The sequence below is a fragment of the Mauremys mutica genome, chromosome 8 (assembly GCF_020497125.1).
Source record: "Mauremys mutica isolate MM-2020 ecotype Southern chromosome 8, ASM2049712v1, whole genome shotgun sequence".
Classification (NCBI taxonomy): Eukaryota; Metazoa; Chordata; order Testudines; family Geoemydidae; genus Mauremys; species Mauremys mutica.
Window position 1 is genome coordinate 276,097 of NC_059079.1, and position 21,373 is coordinate 297,469.

Sequence of the window (21,373 nt, forward strand, 5' to 3'; positions counted from 1 at the left end):
TGCATGTATAATGTGTGACTCAGTTTCCCTGGGTGCTGCACCAATACCTTGGTGGTGGGAATAGGGGTGTGTGACTTTGTCTGAGACCTCTGGGGCAGGTGAGGCTGCTCCAGCTGTCTGCATGTATGCTGTGACCGGTGCCCTTCGTAACCTAGCAAAGGTTACCATGTACACAGAGTTTCCCAAGTACACAGGTTTCCCAAGCCAAGAGTCACCGACCAGGTGACTCTTGGCTTGGGAAATAAGACAAAGGAAGGAGGAGGAGCAACGGGAGTGTCTGAGGTCGGGTCACTGGAAGATGGGCAGTCTGTTTGGGGGACTGGAAGAGGAAGAGTCCAGGCCATCTGGCCCAGGACTCCCCGTGATGGATTTGGCTGAAAGTCACTGATTTCTGTGCTAACAAGTTCTGTTCTACACTGTGATCCTGTTGACTAATAAACCTTCCATTTTACTCTGGCTGAGAGTCACATCTGACTATGTAGTTGGGGTGCAGGGCCCTCTGGCTTCCCTAGGAGTGAACTCGCTGCGGGAAGCGCATGGTGTGGAAGGAGATGCTGAATGCTCCGAAGTCAGACCCAGGAAGGTTGAAGCTGTGTAAGCTTCTTGCCCTAGCGATCTTATGCTCAGAGAGAGGAGTCTCCTCCAGAGTCCTGACTGGCTTCATATGGAGTAGTTCCAGAGCATTGGCCCGGTGGCTCCGTGACACCTAGCAAATAAACAAAAACGGAATCTAAGCTTAATATACTAAGAGATTGGATATGAGTAGAAAATTCTTACCCTAAATGATTATTTAAGCTCATTGCAGAGATTCTTAAGGGGCCAGCTGCCGTTGCAGCTTAAAAAACCCAGGTAATCTTCTCCAAGGCTAGAAACCCCTCCAGCCTGGGTCCAGCACTTCCCCCCCAGTTCAGTCCTTCTTCCTCAGGGGTTTTCAATAGTCTCCTTTGGGCGGGGAGTCAGTGAAGAACCTCAATGATGTCACTCCCCAGCCTTAAATAACTTTTGCATATGGCAGGAACCCTTTGTCTCCAGCTTGGTTCCCATGCCCGGTCAGTGGAAAAACACTGGTATTCCAAGATGTATCAGTTGATCTGGTCACATGACCCTGTAGTGTCACAGCAGCCATGACTCAGACACTGTTTGTAGCGTCCTCAGAAAGGCACCGCGGTAGGAGATAAACTTCTTCTAAGGCCTGTTGTTTTCTCGAATGGCCCTTCCCAGCCAGCCATCTAGATTGACTGCATTCTGCCTAGTGGGCATTCCCCAGATGTAAAATATTTGTAATACAGATACACAGTTGTTATTCCTAAGTTCAGATACAAAAATGATACATACATACAAAAAGGATAATCAGATCCAGTAAATTATAACCTTTTCAATGATCTCACATGCCTTGTCTTGAACAAAATATATTATAATTAAGCCATACTCATATTATATTACTATTATATTAATATTACTATGAAGAATATGGGGAATAATGCCACACCCACCTTAATAGATCCCCACACTCAGACCTGTGTACATGGGCTTGGTGGGAACTCCTACACTTCAAAGTTCTAGATCCCTGAGCCCAGTAGGGAGTGTCTGTCCCTACGCTGCTAGAATGCTAAAAGCCTGCCTTCAGTGCTCCAGCTGTCACTCCCAGACTCTTTGTCAGTCCTTTATTGTCCCTTTGTGGGACAGCCTCCCCTGCCCTTCTAGCTGGAGCACAGCCCTGCTCTTCCCAGTGGGAACTCCCTAACTTCCCACAGCCTTACAGAGAGGTCATCTTTACCAGGGGAGCATCCCTTACGCACTATGGCACTCTCACTGTCCCCCTGGGTCCTGCTCTCCAGTATGCAGACATAAGTAGGCAAGCCCCTCTGTCATCAGATGTTCGGCTGCGTGTGTGTTCTCCCTGTGTGCTGTCCCAGCTCTGCGCAGACAGCCGGCACAGCAGACCTCGAGCATACCACCCAATAAATCCACAGACTCGGTTTTCAGTGAAGGAACTTGGTCAGGTTTATTGCCAACGAGGCATGGTGCTAATGCCCGGGCTCAATGGTTACAGGTACACTAACACATGTATGCCCGTGACAATGGACCAGCTCAGTGAGTGGCAGGGCATTCCATTTTCCCCTCGGCCAGACAATGACATTGCCTCTGAGATACATCTTTATACACCAATACAAACAAGTTCTTCTTCGAGTGATTGCTCCTATGCATTCCATGTAGGTGTGCGCGCTGCGCGTGCACGGCTCTCCAGAACTTTTTTACCCCAGCAACTCCGGCGGGCCGGCTGGGCACCCCCTGGAGTGGCGCCGCTATGGCGTCTGTCATATACCCCAGCCGGCCCGTCCGCTCCTCAGTTCCTTCTTCCCGCCCGTGACGGCAGTTGGAACTGTGGAGTGCTCCCGTAGTCCTCCACACCCCTAGCATTTTTCTCCGATTTTGTGTATATAGTTAGTGAGTTTAGTCATAGTTTAGATAGTTAGTTAGTGTTTAAGGAATTAGGGGGGTTCGCCCCTCCTTTTTCCTCACCCGGTGTGGGCTCATGCCCCAGACACCGGGATTCAAGCCGTGCTCGGCTTGTCAGCGGCTGATGCCCGTTGGGGACGCTCACGATTCCTGCCTTCGCTGTCTCGGGGAATCGCATCGCACAGATAAGTGCCCCATTTGTGCGGCGTTTAAGCCACGGACTCGGAAGGAGCGGGACTCTAGGCTAAAGCAGCTCCTGATGGAGTCAGTGCTTCGCCCACCGGCACCAACCTCAGCGGCGCCAAAATCGTCCTCGGTCCGCAGCGCACCGGCGGCACCGAGCCGACACAGCACGGAAGCGTCCCGTCCGTCGAAACCGGCACCGGCGTCCCGGCACCGCTCCCCATCTCCGGCGCGCAAGAAGAAAGCGCCAGCGACAGCTAAAACTTCAGCCTCGGCATCGGTCGCCCAGCCACTACCAACACCTTCGGCACCGGCTGTGGCAGTGCACTCGCAGTGCACGGGTCCGGCAGCTCCGGCACCTGAAGAGCCGTTGAGCCCGGCACCCCCCTGCTCCCCGGCACCGCCCGAGGTCGAGCTTGGTCTCCCAACTACGCCCGAGACGTACTCGTGGGCGAGGGAGCTTATCGCCATGACAGAGGCACCGAGCCTCCGGCCCCCGGCACCGCCGGTGCGGGCTGTACCCTCCGCGGGGAAGCCAGCCATGATGAGGCGCCCAGGCGCCGACGATCAGCGTGCCAGGGACGTCAGCTCTCGATCCCGCTCTCACAGCCGGTCACCGTCCCACCGACCCAGATCCCGACGCCGATCAACGCCTCGGGACCGTTCACCGTCTCGGCGCCGGTCTCTCTCACGGTACCGCTCGGGGTCGCGGTACCGATCCCGAAGCCCCAGTCGACGGTACCGGCGGAGGTCCGCCTCTCGAGACCATTCACGGCACCGTGGCGATCGCAGCCGCTCTCGGCACCGTGACCGTAGCCGCTCCAGGCGCCGTGACCACAGCCGCTCCAGGCGCCGTGACCGCAGCCGCTCCAGGCGCCGTGACCGCAGCTGTTCCCGGCACCGAAGCCATAGTCGATCGCTTCCCCGGCACCGATGCGACCGATGGTCCCGGTCGTGCTCCCGGTACCACGACGACCGACACCGACCCACGGTGCCGCCAGCGGACAAGCACCGGCCATTTACAGGGCACTCTTTAAGCGCCTCTGCCCCCCAGTGGTCACGTCAGCCATCCGTCGCTTCTCAGATCGGCAGCGGAGCGGGTCTCAGGACGGACACCCCGGGACAAGCCTATGGTCCACAACAGTGGGGATTCTGGGTCCCGTGGGCGCAGCACGAGGCACAGGGCCTGCTCTTGCCCACACGGCCACCAGGCTCTGAGCGTCGCGTGCCAGAAGCGACCATCAGTAGGCCCCCGCCATCGCCAACGCCTGGGGCTTCTCTACCGGTCGCTGTAGAACAGTCGGACTCTAACGCGGCTGCTCCACCGCTTGACGAGCCACCACTGGAACCGACGGTCCCAGGTCTCTCTTCATCATCGTCGCCTGACGAGGCTGTCGCAGGGTCGTCGACGGCAGACCCCCCGCCGATCGACTTGAGAGCGCATCAGGACCTGCTCCGTCGGATCGCGCAGGCCATAGACCTCCCGGTGGCAGAGGTCGTGGAAAATGATGACCCGGTCACCAATGTCATCGGGTCAGAGGCCCCCGTGCGAGTGGCCCTTCCCTTCATTCGCACGATCCAGCGTAACGCCACTACCATCTGGCAAACGCCGGCGTCCATCCCGCCCACCGCCCAAGGCATAGAGCGCAAGTACTCGGTCCCCCCCACGGGATACGAGTACTTGTATACTCATCCTGCTCCGGACTCCCTAGTCGTCCAGTCAGTGAACGACCGAGAGCGCCACGGTCAACCTGCGGCGGCGCCCAAGTCCAAGGATGCAAAGCGCATGGACCTCTTGGGCCGCAAGATCTAGTCGGCGGGTGGCCTGCAGCTCCGCATTGCCAATCAGTCGGCATTGCTTGCCAGGTACACTTATGAGATGCTGCTCTCGCTCTCTAAATTTACTGAGCTCGTCCCATCGGCCTCCCGCCAGGAGTTCAACGCCCTCCTCGAGGACGGTAAAAAGTCCACGCGCTCCTCCATCCAGGCCGCGCTGGACTCGGCGGACTCTGGAGCCCGCACTCTCGCCTCCGGGGTGACTATGCGGCGCATTTCCTGGCTGCAGTCCTCCACCTTGGCCCCGGAAGTGCAGTACACCCTCCAGGATCTGCCATTTGATACACTAGGGCTGTTTTCCGAGTAGACTGACTCCCGGATACAGACCCTCAAGGACGGTCGCGTTGCTATCCGAACCCTCGGAATGCACACGCCGGCGACCCAGAGACAGTCGTTCCGCAGACAACCGTCCCGGCCATTTACTCAGGCCAGATCCCGGCCCTATAATAGCCGCCGGAACAACCTGACTCGCCGCTGACCATCAGGCAGCAGGCGCAACCAGTCCCAGGCGTCCTCTAAGGCCCCTCAAGGGCCTAAGCAGTCGTTTTGATGGGACGCCCGAGGACGGCTCATCAGTCTCTCCAATGGATCCTTCCCCGTTGTTTTCCGACTGCCTCTCCCGTTTCCTCCCGCCATGGTCTCGCATAACGTCGGACAGCTGGGTCCTGCGTACAGTCCAATCCGGGTACCGCCTTCAGTTTGTTTCGCCCCCTCCCTCCCATCCACCCTCCCAGTCCCTCTTCAGGGACCCCTCTCACGAGCAAGTCCTCTTACAAGAGGTCGAGACTCTGCTGAGTTTGGGTGCCATAGAGGAGGTACCCCCCGACCGGCGGGGCAGGGGTTTTTATTCCCGATATTTCCTCATCCCCAAGGCGAAAGGAGGTCTTCGTCCAATCCTAGACCTCCGGAAGCTCAACCGGTACCTGCTAAAACTCAAGTTCCGCATGGTTACCCTGGGGACCATCATTCCCTCCTTGGATCCAGGAGACTAGTTTGCCGCCCTCGACATGAAGGACGCATATTTCCATGTCGCGATCTATCCTCCCCATCGTCGGTATCTCCGCTTCATGGTCAACAACATGCACTACCAGTTTGCGGTGCTACCCTTCGGCCTCTCCACCGCCCCGAGGGTCTTCACCAAATGCATGGCAGTTGTTGCCGCAGCCCTCCGTCGTCGTCGGGTGCATGTTTATCTGTACCTCGACGACTGGTTGATTCGCGGCCCATCACATCAGCTGGTAGCAGACCAAGTGACCGATATCTTGGCCCTGTTTCGAGAGCTGGGCCTTCTCGTGAACTTCGAGAAGTCCATGTTAACTACGGCCCAAAGGGTGGAGTTCATCGGAGCAGTCCTGGATTCTTAGTTGGCCAGGGCCTGCCTCCCGCACACTCGGCACCAGACGCTGGTGGCCTGCATTCGGGATCTTCAATCCTTTCCCACGACGACGGCGCGGTCCTGCCTTCGGCTCCTGGGCCACATGGCGTCTTGCACTTTCGTGACCGCTTACGCCAGGTTACATCTTCACCCGTTCCAGACTTGGCTGGCCTCCGTGTACCGCCCGCATCGCGACCCCATGGACTTGATCGTCACGGTCCCGAGGCCTACCCTCGATACACTCAGTTGGTGGCTAGTCCCTCAGGTTGTCTGTGCGGGAGTCCCATTTCGCCCACCGTGTCCCTCCGTCACCTTGACCACGGATGCCTCGGACATGGGATGGGGGGCACACCTTGGCGACCTTCACACCCAAGGCCTCTGGTCGCCCCCGGAGCTCTCCCTGCACATCAACGTCCGGGAGCTCCGGGCGATACGGTTAGCGTGCCAAGCTTTTCAGGCCCACCTCCGCGGGCGCTGTGTCACAGTCCTGACGGACAATACGACGGCGATGTTCTACGTCAACAAGCAGGGCGGGGCCCGCTCTTCCCTGCTTTGCACGGAAGCGCTACGCCTGTGGGGCTTTTGTGTAGCCCACTCAATTCACCTGACAGCGTCGTTTCTTCCGGGCGTACAGAACACGATAGCCGACCGCCTCAGCAGGTCCTTCCTTACCCACGAGTGGTCCCTTCGCCCAGACGTGGTGCATACGATCTTCCGGAGGTGGGGATTTCCCCAACTAGACCTATTTGCCTCCGAGGACAACAGGAAGTGCAACCGGTTCTGCTCCTACCAGGGACGCTCCCGCGGCTCCCTGTCGGACGCATTCCTCTGCTCCTGGACGGATCACCTCCTCTACGCCTTCCCTCCGTTCCCGCTCGTTCATCGGGTGCTACTCAAGCTTCGGAGGGACAAGGCCCGCCTCATCCTGATCGCTCCGGCCTGGCCGAGACAGCATTGGTACACCCTGCTGCTCGAGCTCTCCGTCCGAGAACCAATTCCTCTTCCGTTGTGGCCGGATCTTATCACGCAGGACTTCGGCCGGCTTCGCCACCCGGACCTCCGCTCCCTACATCTTACAGCCTGGTACCTGACTGGTTGAACCACGCGGAGCGTGACTGTTCGCAGGCGGTGTTCTAACTGAAAGCAGGAAGCCTTCAACGCGCTCCACCTACCTCGCGAAATGGAAGCGTTTCGCTATCTGGTGCGACCAGAAAGGCCTTAATCCGTTTCTCGTCCCTATTCCGATTATCCTGGACTACCTTTGGTCCCTTAAGGAGCAAGGCCTCGCAGTCTCCTCCTTGAGGGTGCACCTGGCAGCCGTCTCTGCGTTTCGTCCACCGGTTGAAGGCCGCTCCATCTTCTCCACCCAGATGGTCTCTCGCTTCCTCAAGGGCCTGGACCGATTGTACCCGCCAATACGGCGCCCTACACCGGTCTGGGATTTGAACCTGGTTCTGGCCAGGCTTATGGGACCGCCGTTTGAGCCTCTGGCGACCTGCTCCCTGCTCTACCTATCGTGGAAGACGGCCTTCCTCGTCGCTATAACATCTGCGAGACGAGTATCCGAACTCAGTGCCTTAACCGTTGGCCCCCCCGTATACCGTCTTCCACGCAGATAAGGTACAGCTTCGACCGCACCCGGCCTTCCTCCCTAAAATCATTTCGGCCTTCCATATTAACCAGGACATCTTCCTCCCGGTCTTCTACCCAAGGCCGCACGCCTCGCCTCGGGAGCAGCAGCTTCACACCCTGGACGTCCGCAGGGCCCTCGCCTTTTATATCGAGCGCACGAAGCCCTTCCGGCGTTCGACCCAGCTCTTCGTCGTGATTGCGGAGCGTGTGAGGGGCGAGCCGGTCTCCTCGCAAAGGATTTCCTCTTGGGTGACGGCATGTATTCGAACATGCTATGAGCTTGCTCGTGTACCACCTAGTCGCCTGACGGCCCACTCTACAAGAGCGCAAGCCTCGTCTGCCGCCTTCCTGGCCCATGTTCCCATCCAGGACATCTGTAGAGCGGCCACCTGGTCCTCTGTCCACACCTTCGCATCCCACTACGCGTTGGTGCAGCAATCAAGAGACGATGCAGCCTTTGGCTCCGCAGTTTTACACTCTGCCACATCTCACTCTGACCCCACCGCCTAGGTAAGGCTTGGGAATCACCTACATGGAATGCATAGGAGCAATCACTCGAAGAAGAAAAGACGGTTACTCACCGTAGTAACTGGTGTTCTTCGAGATGTGTTGCTCCTATCCATTCCAGACCCGCCCTCCTTCCCCACTGTCGGAGTAGCCGGCAAGAAGGAACTGAGGAGCGGACGGGCCGGCTGGGGTATATGACAGACGCCATAGCGGCGCCACTCCAGGGGGCGCCCAGCCGGCCCGCCGGAGTTGCTGGGGTAAAAAAGTTCCGGAGAGCCGTGCACGCGCGGCGCGCACACCTACATGGAATGGATAGGAGCAACACATCTCGAAGAACACCAGTTACTACGGTGAGTAACCGTCTTTTACGTATCACCCCTGACGTATCAGGGTGCCACCCGTCGCCTTGTACCTGTAGGCTCAATCAAAACATCTCTATCTATCATGCTGTCATCCTGACCTTATCCTTTAAATGGGTCAGTGTGTTCCTGTTATCTTTGGGGAATGTGTTTGGTATCGGGGTGTTCTGGTACCACCTGTCTAGAATGTGCTTGCGTGAGTGCTTTGTGCCTAGCAATGCTTAGGAATATATGTTTTTGTAATAGCCCTATACTTGCCAAAAGAGCCAGGGCCTTTTGCTCACAACTTAACTTTGCTTTATATCAGCAAAGTTTTAACTACTTTAGCCCTGGCCTCAGGCCTCACACCAGGACTCTGATATAAGGCCTTATGTTTTGGGCCCTCTCCCTACTCACCCTCCACTGTTCTCTTGTCTTCAGCCCTCTCCGACCCTCAACTCAGGCTTTCTGGCTTGGAGCCAGCAGGCACCTCCTTCTGCTGCTCTTCCTGCCTTCAGCTCTCTGTCCTGTGGGTCTCTGGCTTGGGGAAGTCAGCCAGCAAATCCCACTTGCTCTGTCTGGCTTCAGCCTTCCCCCAGAAAACTTCTTCTGGGTTCCGGCAGCTCTCATGTGCCCAGACTGACTGACTGACCAGGCAGCTCTCACTTGTATTCTTCCTGATTGACCCTTGCAGTCCTGACTCACTGGGTGTCTCTGCTCTCTCAGACTTTCCCTGATATTGTATAGATCCAGGAACTTCCCTGCCCTCCTAACTGGTCAAACTAGGAGCACCTCTTGTGGCACAGAGAAGCTGGACCTATTTAATTTTCAGGGGCCCATCATCCTGTGACAGTCTGTTAACAATTTTTTGATAGAAATGTAATAATCTTGGAATTGAAATATGTTTAAATAGTGTTAGTGCAGTCAAAGTTCAGGGATCCATTAAAGTATATATATGCTCAGAGGAGAATGATAATTACAGATAAGTAAGTAGTTAACTCTTCTTCCCCATCGCCAATAGCTTCCACAGATTTTTTGGACCCACTGCTACTATTCCCCAGGCACCCCTGAGGAGAAACTGAACAAAATACAAAGTCTGATAGTTATGCTAGAGATCCTTGCCCTCCCACCTGTGTCTCCAATTTTCTTTTCCTGATTCCAGGCACAGGATGACGCCAGGCAGCAGCTTCGAGAGTTTGAAGAAACGAAGAAACAGATTGAAGAAGATGAAGATCGGGAAATCCAGGAAATCAAAATTAAGTATGAGAGACGACTTCGGGAAGAGAGAGAATCAAACCTGCGGCTGAAAGGAGAGACAGGAATCATGAGGAAAAAGGTAACTTCAGTTCTCTAAAGCGATCTGATTTGGCACCTGGAATACTAAGGCTGAGTTGAGTGTAGAATGTGTTCAATGAGAGTACTAGTCTATATCTAGACATGCATAGCATTTTACTGAGGCATGAAAGGGCAGCTGCTCCTTCCTATAATATAGCTTGGGAATCTTACAGTATTAGGAGCAAAAAAAAGAACCTATGTTCTGGTATAACAGTGACTAGACCAAAGAGAGAAGAGAAGTTATAGGTTCCCCCTGCCACAGGGGCAATGCAGAGCTTTTCCCTCTACTAAGTTTACTGATATCTAGTACAGTTTGGGGCACTATATAAATAATTAACAACAATAATAGATAGTCCCATCTCTTGCAATTAAACTTTCTCATGCTTCTCAGGAGACTTTGCTATGATTTGATATTTATCTTACTGTCAGGAAAGTATTCCTGGTAATTAACACCAAAATTTGTGCCTAGTTTTATCCCATTTCCCTTAATTTTTACCCCTTTGTAGTAAACAATTCCTTTCCTTCCTTGGTGTTTATACTCTTCAGATATTTGTAGAAGGTTATGTTTGTCATCATCATGACACTTAACAATTTTCAAGTAAATATGATGTATTAGAATGACAAGCTATACAATTGTTGCCAAAGTGTAAGAAAAATTCATACTCTCTCAGATCTCTCTCAGGGGCAAGTACAACTCAAGCAGGATAAGATTATGTACTGTATTTGAGGTTTGATCCCTTTCGTCCATTTGTCAGTACTGTCCTGATTACCATTCCTGATATAGTGGCAGGTTGCTACACAGCATGGAGCCAACTCTGCCATCTTTCCTTTCTCCCAAAGTCAGGTAGTTTTTCCACATCACTCTCCAGTTCCCAGTAGTATGAGGAAATATCCTTATTTGTATTTGGGACATTGAAGTAGAAAGTGTCTCTGTCTCCATCTCTTCTGTCACGTTAGCTGCACAGTCGCTTCTCTCAGGGTTTAGACTGTGCTTTGTGTGTCACAAATTCCACCTGTCGTTTGTGGTAACTGATTCTGTGCTTGGAGAGAGCCTGCATTTGAATCCAAACACACCTTTAGTATCTACTCTTCCTCCCATCTGTGCTTCCTTCCATATTGCAATCTATCCACAGAACAGTCTCCTTTTCTTATACTCCTAATGACCCCCTCTCTTCATTCATATTCCTCCATAAAAGGACACACACTACTCCATAAAGCCTTCACCACAGTTTCCCAGGAGATCTGCAGTGCTTTGTGACTGCGCCTTCACTGGATGTAATTTATGTATCTGAGTTGAATTTTCTGTGTTTATACCAGAGATAGAATTTAAGCATTCATAAAAAAGAGAAAAGAAATAGCCTTTGCTCTTGTGAAGATCTGAAGATAAGCAGAGCATGATGTGGTCTTCCTGAGTCTGCAGGTGGCTCAGTAGCCTCTCCTGTTTTCAGAACTTTGCCAAGAAGCACCAATGTGCAATTAGCAAGACTCTGTCCAGTTAGAGTATTTCTATACTCAGGGCCGGTGAAACTTCCACCTTGCGCCCTCCCCCGTCCCTGAGCCCCCGCCCTGAGGCACACCCCCCCACAGCAGCTCCCCCCTGCCCTGATCACCCCCCCCTCCCGCGGCAGCTCCTCCCCACCGCCCTGAGGCGCCCTCCCTGCGGCAGCTCCCCACCCTCCGCCCTGAGGCACCCTCCCCCACCCCAGCTCACCCCTGCTCCGCCTCCACTCCGAGCACGCCGTCGCTGCTTCACTTCTCCCACCTCCCAGACTCACGGCATCAATCAGCTTAGGTGCTGCAAGCCTGGGAGGTGGGAGAAGTGAAGCGGCCACGGCATGCTCAGGGAGGAGGCGGGGCAGGGGTGAGCTGGGGCAGGGAGTTCCCCTGTGTGCTGCCCCCACCCCCCACTTGCTGCAGGCGGCCCTCCCCGTGCTCCCCTGCCCCAGCTCTCTCCACCTAAATGCCGGCGGCGACCGGGGCGGCTGAAGATCTGACCGCCGCGGTCGCTGCTGAAGAAAATACCGCCCCCCAAATCCTAGTAATTGCACCGGCCCTGTCTATACTGCAGTGAGAGATGTGATTGCAGTTCGGGTATTCATACCCAGCTTTAATCTAGTTAGTGTGGCTACGAATAGCAATGAAGGTACGGTGGCATGGGGCTTCAGTTCAGACTGTACAAGCTGACCCAGAACCCTGGATATGTACTTGCATTTTTAGCTCATGCTGGGATCCATGCTGTTGTGTCGTCACTGCTATTTTTAGCTGCATTAGCTAAATTAATGCTAGCCCAAGTATGCCTACCTGTAACCTTGAAGTTGTCTTTAACTCCTCCCTCTGTCTCAACTCTGTGCATCCTAATCTTGCTGCCACCTTCTCCATAACATTTCTCACACCTAACCTTTTCTGCCTGTTCACGCCACTAAAACTCTTATGCAGAGTCATCATCCCATCTTGTTTACTGACATATTCTCCTGTCTAGCTTCCCTGACATCCACCTTGCCCCCTTCCAATCCATACACAATGCAACTATTGAGATCATTGTCTTCCTTGCCTATTGCTCCTGGCTCCTCTCCTCTCTATTGTATCCACTCAAAGCTTCTTCTGGCCTTCAAGGCTCTTCTTGTTACTTGTTTTCCCTCTTTGCTTTCTTCCATGCTGACTCATCACATGAAATGCCCTTCCTGAACTCATTATTAAATTCATTACTCTCTCATCCTTCAGATCCCTTCTCATAACTCACTTCTGCCACATTGCCTACAAGAAAGCAGCCAAAGTAGGATGGTTAAATTGAATGGCAGTTGGAGAAAGTTAGTATTTGTGTGTCTCTAGTTCAATAGCCTACAGAAGGAGATTGAAGAGCGCAGCAATGACATTGAAACAATGAGAATGGAACAGCAGAAGCTGCAAGGTGTCATTAAGTCATTAGAGAAGGATATTCTGGGACTGAAGAGAGAGATTCAAGAAAGAGATGAGACTATCCAAGACAAGGTGAGGCAGAGCTATGACAGTCTGAGTAGCTGAGTTTTGTCACCCTCCCCTCACTCAAACACTGCTATTGGTATTACAATTCTTTGTATTGTTGTAGCACTCAAAGACTTTAATTAGTATCTGGGTCCCATTGTGCTAAGCTCTGAAGAAACTTGAACAAGAACACAATCCCTGCCTTGAAGAAGAGCTTACAACCTAGAGTTGAGGACTCTGGGGGGTATGTCTACATAGCAAAGAAAGCAGCTGGCCTGTGCCACCTGACTCGGGCTTGCAAGGCTGCAGGACCGTTTCATTGCTGGGTAGACTTCTGGGCTCAAGATGGAGCCTGAGCGCTGGGACCCTCACACCCCACCCCTGTGAGCCTGAGTCGGCTAGCATGGACCAGCCAAGGGTGTCTAGTTGCTAGTAGACATACTCTGTTTCTTCCCTCCCACCAGATCTTTCCTTGGGGATCTGTAGCTCAGGATTTTGAGCTACTTACCCCTTCCTTGGGTTTTGTAACTGATATCTATATTGTCATCCCCTCCCACTTGTTCCTTGTCCCTCTCTGTGGGATTTGTGATTTAATGTCTCAATTTCCATTTCCATTTTCTCTGAGGAACTGTGGCTATAGTGTCTTTTTTTCCCCCAACATCCAGACATCATTCCAGGGATCTGGTTGAGAGGTCTGTGTCTGATTCTCACTGGCCTCCTGCTTTGAGTCTTTGCAGAGAGCACTGACTTGTACATATGTTTGCTTGTCCCAGGAGAAGCGGATTTATGACCTAAAAAAGAAAAACCAGGAGCTGGAAAAGTTCAAGTTTGTACTGGATTATAAAATAAAGGAGCTGAAGAAGCAAATAGAACCCCGCGAGAATGATATCAAAGCAATGAAGGAGCAGATCCAGGAGGTGAGCAGTGCAATCTTCTGACCCCTGCCACCCAGCCCTCCCTGTTTTCAAAGGGATGATAGGGCAAATGTACTAGGAGACTGCACCACATATGTCCTTTGATTTGCCTTCTTTAATGAGCATAAAGTATTGACTCACTCTTAATCCAAACTTGATTTCTTTGTTACCAATAAAATGACTTCTACACGTTGGCCATCCCTTCCCCTTTATATCAAGTCCTTGAGGTGACCTTCTTTTACATGGGAATTGCCCTAGTGGATCAGACCCAACTAGTGTGGGGTCCTGGTCCAAACAATGGTTAATGCCAAACTCTGCATCGGAGGGTGTAACTCATTTTCTTAATAAGACATCAAATTGTACAATACTAACCTATGGGAATTCTTCATTCGAGATTTTATGTGAATGAATGTTTGACTTCCACTTACATCAGACTGTTAATCCCATTGTTTTCTTTCCAAACCTTCACTCTCACTGCAGAAACTAGTCTCCAGTCCTCAGATGTTGAGGGATTTTTTAAAGTTTTGGTTAGAACTAAGACATTTAGGAAGTCACCTAAACTTTTGAAGCCTTTGGAGACTTTAGGCCTATATAGTTCTTCAGATGGAGGAGGGATAGCTCCCGGTCGTGGCACCACTCCACATCACAGCACCGCTCCTCACACCACCGCCGCTCAACATCGCAGTGCCATTCAATGTCACAGCACCACTCCCCAGCTTGGCACCACTCACCACCGCGGCACTGCTCGCGGTCATGTTCGACCTCACGGCACCGTGACCCGTACCTGCCAAGTGACTTGGTGCCTGCGTTAGCCCACTCCCGCACCGCACCCCCTTGGCTGTCACGGTCTAGAGCTCCTTTGGGCAGGTCAGAGAGGGCATCTGGGGTCTCAGACATATTCCGCACTCTGCTCCAGGAAGCCTCGGTCAAGTACCCCCAACAACTCACTGGCAACCCCAGTGGCAATTTTGGACACCCTGGGCATATGATCAGGCCCAGGGCGCTCCCCCAGTTGCCCAGCCACCGTCTCACCCCACCAACAGGTCTCCTGAGGCAACACTTAGCCGCCCTTCCCCAGACATGGATCAAACTGTAGATCCAGCGCCTGCACCAGAGGCTACTCCGGCTCCCCAGGAGGAGCCAGCCACCTCTGATCAGGATGTTTCACCCGCACCTGTCCTGTCGGTGGAGTCATCTAAATCTTCACCTGATGAGGCTGTGGCTGGCACATCCTCCTCTGGACCCCCGCCCCTCCCCCGTGGACTTTAGGGTTCTCCAGGAGCTGTTGAGACACATGGCCCTCAATATGAACCTCCAAATCGAGGAAGTTGTGGAGGATGAGGACCCGATGGTAGATATTCTAGGCCCAGAAGGGCCCTCTAGGGTGGCCCCTCCCACGAACAAAACTATACAAAATAATGCGAAATCCCTCTGGCAAACCCTGGCCTCCATTCCCCCCACGGCTAAGGGAGTGGAGTGAAAATACTTCGTTCCTACCAAGGGTCATGAATACCTGTTTACCCACCCTGCCCCATGTTCGTTGGTAGGAGATGCAGTGAATGCCAGGGAAAGGCAGGGCCAGCAGGGGCCTGCTCACAAGTCAAAAGAAGCAAAGCGGATGGACCTTTTGGGGGGAAAGGTTTATTCCACTGGGGGCCTCTCACTGTGGATAGCTAACCAGCTGGTGATCCTCAGCAGGTACAGTTTTAATTCTTGGTCTGCAGTCCTAAAGTTCCAAGATCTTCTACCAGCGGAGGCTCATGTGGAACTGGGGTCCATTGCTAAGAGGGTAAACTCGTTGCTAAGACCTCCCTCCAGAGTTCTCTCGATGCGGCAGACGCAGCTGCGCGTACCCTGGCTTCGGGAATCGCCATGCGGCAGAGCGCCTGGCTTCAGTCCTCCAGTCTTCCACCTGAGGTCCAGCATACTATCCAGGACCTCCCTTTCGATGGTCAGGGTTTGTTCGCAGATCAAACTGACTCCCGTCTTCATACCTTAAAGGACACCAGAAATACCATTAAGTCCTTAGGTATGCATACCCCGGCTACCCAGAGGAAGCCCTTTAATCCGCAGACCGTTCAGCAATGCCCTTTCCAACCAAGGCCGCGACAGGACCCTTATCGTCGGAGGAACAGATACTCCTGACATAGGTCGTCTCATCCTCCTCCTGGTCAAGGTCAAAGACAGTCTAAGCCGCCTCCGGGCCCTAAGCATCCGTTTTGAAGGTGCGCCAGAGGATGGACTACCAGTTCTCACCCAGGACAGTCATCCCTTTCTGCACCGTCTATCACGTTTCTACCATGCCTGGTCCCATATTACCTCGGACCGTTGGGTCCTCCACACGGTGAAAACGGGATATTCTATCCAGTTCCATTCCATCCCGCCCCCCCACCCACCCTCCCCATCCCTCTTCCGGGACCCTTCTCACGAGCAACTCCTAGTTCAGGAGGTTCAATCCCTCCTCACCCTAGGGGCAGTGGAAGAAGTCATAGAATCATAGAACTTAAGATCAGAAGGGACCATTATGATCATCTAGTCTGACCTCCCGCAAGATGCAGGCCACAAAAGCTGACCCATCCACTCCTGAAATAATTATCTCTCTTGACTCAGCTGTTGAAGTCCCCAAATCCTGATTTAAAGACTTCAAGTAGCAGATAATCCTCCAGCAAGCAACCCCTGCCCCATGCTGCGGAGGAAGGCGAAAAACCTCCAGGGCCACTGCCAATTTACCCTGGAGGAAAATTCCTTCCCGACCTCAAATATGGCGATCAGCTGAACCCCGAGCATGCGGGCAAGACTCTCCAGCCAGACACTCAGGAAAAAGACTTTCAATATCCCAACATTGACCCTCGGTACTAATTACCAGTGGTGGCACGTTATTGACCTATTGACTAAATCACGTTATCCTATCAAACCATTCCCTCCATAAACTTATCAAGCTTAATCTTAAAGCCAGAGAGGTCCTTCGCCCCCACTGTATCCCTCGGTAGGCTGTTCCAGAACTTCACTCTCCTGATGGTTAGAAACCTTCGTCTAATTTCAAGCCTAAACTTCCTGACTGCCAATTTATATCCATTTGTTCTCGTGTCCACACTAGTACTGAGCTGAAATAATTCCTCTCCCTCCCTGGTATTTATCCCTCTGATATATTTAAAGAGAGCAATCATATCTCCTCTCAACCTTCTTTTGGTTAAGGAAAACAAACCAAGCTCCTCAAGTCTCCTTTCATACGACAGGCTTTCCATTCCTCGGATCATTCTAGTGGCCCTTCTTTGTACCCGTTCCAGTTTGAATTCATCCTTCTTAAACATGGGAGACCAAAACTGCACACAGTACTCCAAATGAGGTCTCACCAACGCCTTGTATAACGGGACTAGCACCTCCTTATCTCTACTAGAAATACCTCACCTAATGCATCCCAAGACCGCATTAGCTTTTTTAACGGCCACATCACATTGCCAACTCATAGTCATCCTGCGATCAACCAGGACTCCGAGGTCTTTCTCCTCTTCCGTTACTTCCAACTGGTTCGTCCCCAGCTTATAACTAAAATTCCTGTTAGTCATCCCTAAATGCATAACCTTACACTTCTCACTATTGAATTTCATCCTATTACTAATATTCCAGTTTACAAGGTCATCCAAATCTCCCTGGAGGATATCCCGATCCTTCTCCAAATTGGCAATACCTCCCAACTTCGTGTCATCCGCAAACTTTATCAGCCCACTCCTACTTTTGATTCCGAGGTCAGTGATAAATAGATTGAATAAGATCGGACCCAAAACCGAACCTTGAGGAACTCCACTGGTAACCTCCCTCCAACCTGACAGATCACCTTTCAATACGACCCGCTGCAGTCTCCCCTTTAACCAGTTCCTTATCCACCTCTGGATTTTCATTTCGATCCCCATCTTTTCCAATTTAACCAGTAATTCTTCATGCGGTACCGTATCAAATGCCTTACTGAAATCAAGATATATTAGATCCACCGCATTTCCCTTGTCTAAAAAATCTGTTACTTTTTCAAAGAAGGAGCTCAGGTTGGCTTGGCACGATCAGGTGTTATGGGGCAAGGGTTTCTACTCCCACTACTTCCTTTCCGCCCTATACCATTTTTCACAAAGACAAAGTGCAATTAAGACCTCACCTGGCCTTTCTACCAAAGGTGGTGTCCCGCTTCCATGTGAGCCAGGATATCTTCTTACCGGTTTTCTATCCGAAACCGCATTCTGACCTACGTGAACAGCGCCACCATTCTCTCGACGTCAGAAGGGCACTTGCCTTCTATATAGACCGGACAAAGCCCTTTCGTAAAACAACCCAGTTGTTTGTCGCCATTGCGGAACGGATAAAAGGCACTCCAGTCTCCTCTCAATGAATATCATCATGGCTCACCGGGTGCATTCGTGCTTGCTACAACCTGGCAAATGTCCCTCCGCCATGTTGAAGTTCACCTCTCCCCCACCTTGCCATCTCCCGTCCCTAGGCGGCCCCGGGGACCAGGAGCATGCTCTCCCCCTAGAGCAGGAGGTGGTGTGTCTGCTTCACCTGGGGGCGGTGGAAGGAGTACCAGTAGACTTCCAGGGCAGAGGCTTCTACTCCCAGTACTTCCTGATCCCAAAGGCAAAAGGAGGGCTCAGACCCATCCTAGACCTATGGATCTCAACCGGTTTACGGTCCGCTCCAAGTTCCGCATGGTGTCCCTGGCCTCTATCATTCCCTCCCTGGACCCGGGGGATTGGTACGCGGCCCTGGACCTCAGGACGCATATTTCCATATTCGTATATTCGAAGGGCACAGGCGCTTCCTCCGGTTCCTGGTGGGGCAGGATCACTACCAGTTCACAGTCCTCCCCTTTGATCAATCCACGGCACCCAGGGTCTTCACCAAGTGCATGGCAGTTGTGGTGGCCCACCTCCAGCGGAAAGGGGTGCAAATCTTCCCGTACCTGGATGATTGGCTTCTCAAGGGCAGCTCTCGGTCCCAGATGCAGGCCCATGTGGAACTGCTTCTGTCCACATGTGCAGGTCTCGGCCTGGTAGTGAACGAGAACAAATCTACGTTAGTCCCAGTTCCTCGGGCACATGGCGGCATGTACATACGTGGTCCACCATGCCAGGCTCAGAATGAGGCCCCTCCAGCTATGGCTAGCCTCTCAGTACTCCCAGGCCCAGTATGGGCTGGACAACGTCATCAAGGTTCCTCCCCAAGTGGTTGCCTCCCTACAATGGTGGTCCCTCCCGAGGAACATGCTGCAAGGGGTCCCTTTCTGGGAACCCTCCCCTTCATTAGACCTGGTGTCAGATGCCTCAGATCTGGGATGGGGAGCTCATATAGGGAAGGTACAAACCCAAGGGAGATGGTCGGCCTCAGACTTGTCCCTCCACATAAATGACAGGGAGATCAGAGCGATACGGTTGGCATACATGGCTTTCAGCACGCATCTTCAAGGGAAAGTGGTCACAGTCCTTACAGACAACACCACTGCGATGTACTACATCAACAGACAAGGCGTGACTCACTCCTCAGCTCTATGCCTGGAAGCCCTGAGCCTATGGGAATTCTGTATAGCCCACGATATCTCCTTGTGAGCCTTCCACCTACCCGGTGTCCACAATGTGTGAGCCAATCGCCTCAGCAGGGTTTTCTCTCACCAGTACAAGTGGTCGCTCCACTCGGAGGTCACCCACCAGCTCTTCCGAGAGTGGGGATTTCCCCAGGTCGACCTCTTTGCAACCTACCAGAACCGGCGCTGCCCCCAGTTCTGCTCCAGGGGAGGAATGGAGAAGGGGGCGATCTTGGATGCCTTCCTCCTTCAGTGGTCAGGCCAACTCTTCTATGCCTTCCCCCTTTCCCCCTGATCGACAAGGTCCTGCAAAAAGTAAAAATGGACAGGACATGGGTTATCCTCATAGCCCCAGACTGGACCCGACAACACTGGTACGGGACCCTCTTGCACCTCTTAGCGCCCCCCCCCCCTCGCAGAGGCTACCACTTTGCCTGGACCTCCTTTCCCAGGAGGGGAGCCGCCTCCTCTACCCCAACCTAGCCGCGCTCTACTTGACAGCATAGTTGCTCAGTGGTTAGATGAGGAGGGGAGGTGTTCAGAGGACATTAAACAAGTCCTCCTGGAAAGTAGAAAGCCGTCCACATGTTGGACGTACCTGGCAAAGTGGTCCAGATTCTCTAGGTGGGTGGCAGAGCGGGGTACCTCCCCATCGTCCGCACTGCTCCAGATTATCCTTGATTACCTCCTGTCCCTTAGGACTCAAGGGCTAGTTCCCGCTTCTGTAAGGGTGCACTTGGCAGCCATATCGGCCTTCCACCCACCGGTGCAAGGGCACTCGGTTTTTTTTTCTCATACTATGACCTCCCGCTTTCTAAGAGGCCTGGCTCGTTCATTCCTGTACGCTAGGTTCCCCGTTCTGCAATGGGACCTAAACCTAGTGCTATCCCATCTCACAGGACCTCACTTTGAACCCTTGGCCAAGTGTTCCTGGTCTCACCTGTCATGGAAGGTAGCATTCCTTGTAGTTATCACATCAGCCCAATATGTCTCGGAGCTCAGGGCCTTAACCTCAGAACCCCCACATACGGTCTTCCACAAGGATAAGGTCCAGCTTCACCCACACCCCGCATTCCTTCCGAAGGTGGTCTCCGCCTTCCATATGGAACAGGACATTTTCCTCCCGGTTCTCTGCCCTAAGCCCCACTCTTCCTACGAGGAACGTCGCCTTCATACACTCAATGTGCATAGGGCACTGGCCTTCTACCTCGACCAGACCAGGATGTTCCGGAAATCCTCACAAGTGTTCGTTGCGTCGGCCGAGCATATGAGGGGGCAACCTATTTCCACCCAGCACGTTTCCCGCTGGATCACCTCGTGCATATGCACGTATTACGAACAGGCAGGGGTTTCCCCGCCACCGATCATCAGGGTGCATTCAATGAGAGCTCAGGCCTCGTCAGCTGCCTATGTAGCCCACGTCCCAATCCCAGACATCTGTAGGGTTGCCACGTGGTCCTCTGTCCACACATTCTCTTCGCATTATGCGATCGTCTCTCAAACAAGAGATGACACCGGTTTTGGTAGGGCGGTACTGCGTCCCCAAAACCCTTAAACTCGTACCTGCCTCTATCAGATATAGCTTGGAGTCACCTACTGTTGCATACACATGAGCAATCACTCGAAGAAGAAAGGACAGTTACCTGTTCCGTAACTGGCATCCTTCGAGATGTGTTGCTCAGATATATTCAACATCCCGCCCTCCTTCCCCTCTGTCAGAGTTGTCCAGCAGGAAGGAACTGAGGGTGGGGGGAGTGTGCAGCTCCCCTGATAGCATGCTATAGAGACGCCACTCTAGGCGTCGCAGCGGTGCTCCCCCAGTACGGGTACTGCTAAGGGGAAAAACTTCCGGCACCAGTGCATGTGGCGAGCACGCACACCTACTGTGGAATACACTTGAGCAACACATCTTGAAGAACACCAGTTACAGAACAGGTAACTGTCCTTTTCTGGTGGGTGAAATTACTTCCTCTTCCTCTCTCTGGAGAAAAAACTGAGGGTTGAAGGATACTGTAGTTAGAAGTGCTGCGTAGGGATTGTGGTGGGGACTTGATGGTGGTAACATTAATAAAACTCACAGAGATGTTGACATGCAAGAGGCATCCAAGATTGTTTGTGAGGAACCCTAGAGCAGCAGAGGAGTCTGTCCTCTGACAGTGCTGTACAAGTGTGTTGGATGGACCCAGGCCTTAAGAAAACTTTGTCTATATTTTACAAAATTCATTCTGAGCTCACAGTGAAGACGTACTACTCAATATTTCTTATG

General features: G+C 52.8%; 1 protein-coding gene across 3 annotated transcripts in view; it reads left to right on the forward strand.

Annotated features, from left to right (window-relative positions):
• The window catches only part of CFAP57 (cilia and flagella associated protein 57), a 136,528-nt gene that overhangs the window by 101,065 nt on the left and 14,090 nt on the right, over window positions 1–21,373 (forward strand). For all 3 annotated transcript variants that reach the window (XM_045028833.1, XM_045028830.1, XM_045028832.1), the window contains exons 16-18: window positions 9,494–9,667; window positions 12,496–12,654; window positions 13,401–13,544. In XM_045028833.1, the coding sequence (XP_044884768.1) occupies window positions 9,494–9,667; window positions 12,496–12,654; window positions 13,401–13,544 (477 nt within the window). The remainder of the gene's footprint in view (window positions 1–9,493; window positions 9,668–12,495; window positions 12,655–13,400; window positions 13,545–21,373) is intronic.